The 8420-nt window shown below is 33.8% G+C and overlaps 1 protein-coding gene across 1 annotated transcript; it reads right to left on the reverse strand.

Moving 5' to 3' along the window:
- Window positions 1–3471: 3471 nt before the first annotated feature.
- LOC134240691 (potassium voltage-gated channel subfamily A member 1-like) lies at window positions 3472–5056 on the reverse strand. The gene has a single exon (XM_062722756.1). It carries the CDS (start codon window positions 4804–4806, stop codon window positions 3472–3474), a length of 1335 nt encoding a protein of 444 aa, XP_062578740.1. The 5' UTR covers window positions 4807–5056.
- Between the last annotated feature and the right edge of the window lie 3364 nt (window positions 5057–8420).

Genomic DNA, 8420 nt, shown 5'->3' on the forward strand with positions numbered 1-8420 from the left:
CATTACTAAATTGTCACTGACAAGAACGTTAAACTGTTGATACTAGTTGAAGGTGCACCACGTTTTAATATTTAAAACATTTCAAAAATAAAAAAAAATACATATTTCTAAAAATTCTTTTGAAAACTTTTCCTGCAAGATTTTTTTTAATTCATATCGTTTGTCTTATCAACAGATACAGAACTTAATATCATCTAAACTAAATAGTAAATTCTAATACTTAATCATTCGTGTCTGTCCCAGCTGATAATTATTCAAACAATAATTCACATTATTTATGTAAAAGAATCTATTATAGTGGAAATAGTGAATAAAAATTACAAAACTAATCATTGTCCACTGACGTAATACATATGTTTGAATTATTTTATCGTATTTTTTGTTATTATTTAGTGAAAACTACAAGAATTTATCATGTATCCATCTTATCTCGTAAGCCATGTTTTAAAGATTTAATTATATCCAAGACAAGTTAATACCTTGCAGATCTTTATCAATTATGTTGACGTACACATGTACCTACAAATGCAAAGGATTTATGTCCTGAATCTTAGTGTACTAAAAACATTTAAATTTTAAAAACATTTGTCAACAAGAAGTTGAAAAATCAAAGGACATTACGGTTAAGAAAACAGAATTGTCCGTGATGTAAGAGGTCACAGTTCTGAAGAGAAAACACTTTCCCTAACTTACACCGTGTTGCCACATTATGGTGCTCTCAGAACAACATGAACAAGATAAGGCATAAGTTACTGTAAATACACATACAGAGGACATACTCTTGCATTTGCTAAATGCTCCTGGACAAAAAAAAAATCACTTTGTATTTATTGAACAGGAATTTTCGAGTTTTTATGATTTACAAAATTGCAATGATACAACTTTCCAATTTCTAAATTCCAGGGAAGCATTGAATTATTCGTGACAAAAATCAATAGTGGAAAGATAAAACTAGCATCAAGTTTTGGGTGGCAAATAAAATTGTTTAATCTCCTTTAGTAGACGATTATTGAAATTGATAAAACAACACTCAGAGAACACGTTGTGATGATTTTACACATGGCTTCACTACAAATCAAGACTCTTAAAATTTACACTCGAGAATGTTTGTGCATTTCTTTATTGTTTGAGTAATAGTGGTCCTCTCAGTTTCCTGCCCTTTGATTCTACTGTGCACTGAGTGCGAATACTTACACAATTTTCTCATTTGTTTCACCCTCGAACTGAAGACGGAAAGAAAAAACGGGTTTAATTAATTAGAAATATATATTTGCATCAATGAAAGTAAGGAAACATTACAAAAAAAATCGTTGTTTATCGATTGAGAGATACAGTGTATGTGCAAGTAGAATTTTTTGGCAAACACGGTGACAGCTTACATTTTACGTGTCAAAAAAAAAGAAAATAAACGTACAGTCTGCATCAGATAGAAAAACATACTAGAGAAAGATGAACTAAAGCATACAGGTACTAGATAGATTGTTTTAAAAAAAAGCTTTTTACGACAAAGGTACAGCCACCTTAAAACGGATTTGCCTATGGCGAGCCCTTTCAGCATTTTTGTCTTTTTCTCAATAAGTACATGTACAGGTGCCACTGCTTTTGCATAGTTTGGAACACATATCTTATTATTAGATTTTTGATTTGACATTGAAGTAAACTCAGATCAAATATGCATCATATACACGTCCGTGTACTTGTATATGTCATAATATAACAAAGGGTCGCAATTTTATTTTGCATGCTGCACTTTTGGGTCTTTGTCGTAAATTAGCCTTTTAAACAAGACTAGATTTAATATAAAATAGATTTCAAAGTATTTGAAGAACAGTTTGCCGCAAAATAAACGTTTTCAGTTTCATCTGTCTTTTTAGTAAAATTCTTTCATTCCTTACTCCGTTATATATGTAATCTTTGCTGGCAAAATATACAAGACGAATACTTTGAAATTACAAACGTTTCTGAAAGTCACAGAGAGAAAGAGAGAGTTTCAGAATATAGTTACAAACCGATAATTCAAATAATCAATACATGTACAATGTTGCAGATTTCGTTGTGATGTGAAATTTGTTCTACACAGGCAGAGTGCGGTGAAATCATTCTCAAACAGCTGTATGTATACGCCCTAGGTAAAACAAATCAAAAAGAATAATTTTGACATGTAAAAAATCAACTTTTGGTAATCAAGAAATCTACAAACGGTGTACCATACATTATATTACAGCATGGTTAAGTCGTTGTAGAATTTATACACTGCAAATCAAAACAAAAAATTTTAAACAGTGAAGGTAATTTTTGCAACACTCAAAAGAAATGATTGAAGAATAAAAAAAATCTCAAAAACTATTATCTATAAGAAAGAAAACATGTTTTTTTTTAATATAAGTAAAATATTTCAAGAGAAAAAGAATGTCACTCCTTCTACTGTACTATATGATTAACTCAATGCTTTTAACCGTTTCACACCCTTTGTACATACGTTTTTATAAGCTTCAACCTAAAACAAATAAATATTGGCGGGGAGTCGTGTTGTGAAATTAAACACAGTGGAGTAAAAAGAAGTCTCTACTTTCCTCTCATTAAGATATATAGTTCATGTAATCTAAACCTACCCCTCTTTAGATTTTAAAAATGATGTCAAATCTTTTTTATTATTATCAAATCTGTATCTCAGTAATAACAAAACCTTAATTTTAATTAAATTCCATCGATTCTTGCTGATGGTTTCTCCTGAAAGATTTTGACACAATCTTGGCTACCAAGGGTATGACTCTGGCATGTTAATCAGTCGGATAAAGATCACGACTTTGGTGTTGTCAAAATCAAATTCCCAAGCTGTCACAAATATTATATCTCGCCCAATCATATCGCGTCTGAATGATGGATTTTTGTTTAAAAATAATGGTCATCTATTAGAAACTACCATCCCACAAACTCTTCAATAGCCATGGTAATCAAATATGGAGTGGAATCGAAATGTTAATGACGATGATAGATCTCGGCCGAGCTTTATGTAATTACCAGGGGGTGGGTAAATATCGCCAGTAGGGAGCTCGTTAGGCCGCTGTTATTGACAATAAGTATATAAAGATATTACGAAGAATGACATTAATTCGATACTCTAATAGTCTAAATAGAACAATATAATTACGTGAGTGAAGATTAAATGTAAAAGTGTGTTTCTACAACATGAACAACTACACGTGTGAAAGACAATTTTTGACAAAAATTAATAAGAAATTCTGAAAAATAAATCATTTGAAGTATCATATTCTAGATAGTGTATGAATCATTAATTCGTATTTAAACATGTGGTACCAAATATTGGCTCTTAGAAAGAGCTTATACAAGTAAATTATGCATTTGTTTTGTTTTCCTTTATGAGAATCAGATTATTGTACTATTTAGTTTCCCTTTTTTCCAAATGCAATTATAGTAAAATTTCATATTATTTGAGGGGAAAAAACAAATTTATTTACCTCGTCCAGTTTTGTGGGCATAAAACTTGTTGAAGTTTTCTGTAATAATCGGCACTGGTATCGCCAAGGTCAAAACCCCCGTCAAGGCAGCAATGCATCCTATGATTTTTCCCAAAATCCCTACAGGATATTTATCCCCATATCCTACGGTTGTCATGGTGATCACAGCCCACCAAAAGGCATCCGGAATAGAAGTAATTTGTGACTCGGGGTGGCTTTGCTCCGCAAAGTAGATAGCACTGGAGAACAGCAAAATACAAACGACAATAGCCACCAAAAATAACAAAAGGCCTTCGATACTAGCTTTGAAGGTTAATATCAAAACCTGTAAACCCGCTGAATGCTTTGTAAGTTTGAAGATTCGAACCAATCTTATCACTCTTAAAAATGCCAGGGAAGTTCCCGCTGAATCGCTGTCACAACCACCAGGGGATAGAAGGTTTGACAACGTTACATAGTAGGGTATAACAGCAGTTATGTCTACTAGGTTTTGGAAATCTTTAAAATATTTGATTTTATTAGGGCACGAGAAAAGGCGAATGAATACTTCGTAGGTAAACCATGCTGTGCATATCGTTTCAAGTATAAAGTAAGGATCGGCGAAATTGGGTTTTCCGTCGATACAGTCGTGACTTGATAGTGACGGCACAGTTTCCACACAGAATAGAATAATTGAAAGCACAGTTACAACAACGGAAACAATTGCAATGACGTAGGCAGCAAATGACGTCTCGGGATATTCCATAAGCAACCATATCTTGCGTTTGCAAGGATTTTCTGGTAATTCCATTTTTTCAGACACATAACCTTCCTCCTTTTTGTATATCTCGATTTTTTCCTTTTCTATTTGGTAAAAATCTAACTCCCTGAGAAAAATATCATCGGGCACAGGCTCCGGGCGGCGAATTTTCCCGCCATATTGATAATAGTTGAAGATAGATTCAAAAGTAGGTCTATGACGATCAAAAAAATATTCACCTCTATCCTTGTCGAAAAATCGTATCCGTTTCCGAGGATTTCCTAGTAAAGTTGTCGGATGTTTATTCAGAATGGAGGCCCATATTTCATAATACTGCCCACTTACGTTGATGGTAACTCTTTCACAAGTCTGCAATGAACAACTATGAGGAGAAGACCCATCCACACAGCAAGTCACCAAATCTTCTAAGGCTAACTCATTGTCGGATCCGTCACTGTCACGAAATTTCCTGCTGGAATCAGGTGACTGGAACAACCACAATTCCCCATCATTTTCGTTTAGGCGGTCTGGGCGACTTACCGGCCTTCTGTATCGGGACTGATTGTTCATAATAGATACAACCGCCATTTTTGTGACTTGCACTCCGCTTGCCCATGCAGAAGATAAACTTAGTGAAAAAACTAGTGAGTCGGCTTTATTGCTGTATGTACATTCTGGGATTACTAAGCCCTTTCAATATTTTACTCACATAATCAAATAATTGATTTTTGTGGTTACAGTTTGCCAAGTATATGGTTTAGCAAAGTTTAAGACTTATCATTAGAAACCGGCTGGTGAGAGCGTACGGATGGATGTATAAAAAACAATACGCAGCTGAATCTCATTTAGAGAAAAATAATCATTAAAGCACTTTTCAATTCAAAAATCACTCAATCGTTTAATTTTAACAAAATTACCTTCACGTGAACATTTCGTACTCTGCATCTTTGAAAAATTGACATCCGCGGCATACAATTAATTTATCCATTCACTCAATATTTAACTTGAGATTAAATAAAGTCCTCACTTAAATGCTACAGCAGCAAGTTTTTCCCACTCCGTTAACTCCAAGAACTTGTCTAAGAGGACTATAAACGTCCTTTGACAGAAGCAAAGTGAATAGCTGACTCTCTCGATCGATTAACTGTCCGATGAACACTCTTCTGTGAGGTACCGATTCTAAAATAAATCCGCTGTAAATTTTCGGAATGTCGATCCCTAAGTTAAGCACTGGTATAAAAAGAAAATTAAGTAACAATGTCTGAAGGACTTTTTATTCTATTCATCGGTATTAAAAACACTGATACATTAAGTCCAATGAAGGGGAAAGATAATTATAAAAATCCTAAGTCAAGCAAGTATATCTCTAGTATATGCACTTCACCAAATAAAAACACATTAGCTAGGTGTGTTGTATACGGATACTAAGTAAATGCAGTTTAACAAGTTTATGGCATTTCGATCTGAAGGCATTGCCGTGACCTGGTTATCCATAGTTTATCAATATTTAATCAAGAAGGAGTAGCGAGAGGAGGCTTTGTGATAATTCAAGCGTGGCGGTTTGTGTATGGTTATACGGGGATAACACTCAGACACAATAGGTACTTGTTAAAGCAGAACTCAGTAAAGGTGGGATAATACACAATTTATGAAAGACATGAATGACTCGCCGTAAAATCAATATGTAAATATTTGATCAGTTTATAAAGAGGTTTATATTCTATTCGTTTTTTACCGAATGCCCAGTTTTATTTCAATATCTGAAGTTAATTTAAAAAAAAACATCAGTTAACTCTATTTAATAACGCAAATAAAATGTAACTTAACTTCATGCAAGGGCTATTTAAGTGTTACTTGAGAGAGAGAGAGAGAGAGAGAGAGAGAGAGAGAGAGAGAGAGAGAGAGAGAGAATCTACAGATCATACATGTATATTTAAAAATTCAGCCGAATTATGAGCATTGAAAATCGATTGCAATGATAGTTTTTGATTAAATTATCCTGAAGCTATAGAGCATGTGTCATTAAAAGAATTGACTTATAATGAGACTAATGTAGTTAAAATCCTAAGTGTAAATAGTTAAAAGTTTAATGCATAAGTCATGAGAAAAATAGGTTGTAAGAAATCCTTGGAAATCAGATGAATCAATATTTTGCTTTACTATCAGGGCATCATTTCGACAACCGGGGAATTATCTCAATACACCATTGCTGAAATCTATCTTCATGTAAAAAGATTGGAATAATGATAAAGCGATTATTTTGTTTGAACTGATATAGAACATTAAATATTAATTAATACACTTCAATTACAATTACTTGCACTATTAATCAAAATTAATATTTGCAATCTTTGAAAAACGGCATAAAACTTTTTTTTTTTATTTTTATCGATCATTCTTCTTGAAGCGAATCCTTTGATGCAAAAGTAAAGGAACCATACAAAAAAAGAGGGGGGGGGGGGTGAGGGGGAGGGGGGGGGTGGGTGTTGTAATGCCGACTGTGTATAGTGAACCTTTGGAAACTGTTTGATTTTAACCCACCCCCTACAAGTTTACTAAAAAAATCAAATGTATTTAGTGTCTTTATTTTTATTTTTTTTTTTGCTTTAATTGTCAAGATATCTTTGCTTTTGAAGTGCCTCTACAAATACTTTTCGTTTCCCGCTTCCTCAGATTTAAAAAATATACTCGTGGTGCCCATAAATATTAATTCATAAAACATGTAAAAATGATGGCATTTAATAATTTGAATGTTTAAGTAAGTTTCATAAGAACCTCTTGTGCACTTTAACAAAAGATATAATTAATTAACAACCATTTGGGTGCAAGAGCTAGTCTGTAAATGAACCATTTGAGGAGCACATGGAGCATGATCCCTCATAAATAAGGACTTGTAATAATTACAAGTAGCAACTGTTACATGCAGTGTAATTTTATGAAATTATAAGTAAAAAATCCTCGAGCTCTTTATCCCTTGACCAGGAATTTTATTTTGAAACAAGTAATTATGTAAAGCGTTCAATAAAACACTTTTAAAAGTTCTCTTCATATGCATATTTAGCTGCAGATCTATAGCGGTATGGTTTTATATATTTGTCTTTGACCATAGCGCTACAGATCCCGTAATTGCAAAAAAAGGTGCAATTTACAACGCAATATTTTTTGCGCACTTTTCAGCCACGTAGCATCGTTTTTGATAGTGGAGGGGGGTGCAGCCAGAGAATTTTTTTTTACTTACCTGAAAAAGTTGACAAGCAAAAAAAAAAAAAAAAAAAAAGAGGGGAAAGTTGCCCAAAGTCGAAAACTCCTATTTCGTGTGTGAGGGAGAGTGAGGGTGTGTGTGTATGTGTGTGGTTGGGGTGGGAAGAGGCCAATTTTTTTTCAATGCCAACTTCCTTTCGTACCAATTTTTTTTACCTACAATACTACATTTTCCTTATATCACAAAAAATTGGGGGCCAACCAGCCTTTCTTTCCTACAGTGTAAGTACCGGTAATATTAGGAAAAGAAGGGGGACAGCCCCCCTCCCGTTGCTACGTGCCTGCTTCTGGGGAGAATTTCTCCGCTTTCTAGCATTGGTCAATAAACTACCTTTCACTTCCTAATTCTTAACACATTCTGTAGCCAATATTTGTATTTTATCCACGTCCCAACCATTTTTAGTTGTATCTACAGGCAATAAACTCACTTGAAGTGAATTTTCAGCAATCTAACAAATAATTTTAATCAAGCGAGTTTATCACTTGTAGAGACGACTCTAAAGGGTTTGGAGATGGATAAAATATACAGATTAGTCAAATAATGTGCCTAGAACTAGGGAGTGAAAGGTACGTAATTAACCGATGCTGGAAAGAGGAGAAATACTCCCCAAAAGTGCGCAAAATATATTGCGCCGTAAATTGCACCTTTTTTGCATTACGGGATCTGTACAGTGTTATGGTCAAAGACAAACATATAAAACCATAACGCTGCAGATCTGCAGCTAATACATAATTATAGTTCCATATATGAAATACTTTAAACTACAAAATATTTAAATCAAAATTTAAAAAAAACAATGGAGAGAAATTGTGAACATGATCAATCGCAATTTCTCGGGCCTTTCCCACTGAAGGTAAAACTGTGATTTTTGTTCGACCTCTGACGGAAAGACCCGAGATGAAGCGATTTTGAACATGATTACTTACACTTGTTTTAGAGT

The sequence above is a fragment of the Saccostrea cucullata genome, unplaced genomic scaffold (genome assembly GCF_032062105.1).
Source record: "Saccostrea cucullata isolate Sc308-1 unplaced genomic scaffold, CSIRO_AGI_Scuc_v1 ctg259, whole genome shotgun sequence".
Classification (NCBI taxonomy): domain Eukaryota; kingdom Metazoa; phylum Mollusca; class Bivalvia; order Ostreida; family Ostreidae; genus Saccostrea; species Saccostrea cuccullata.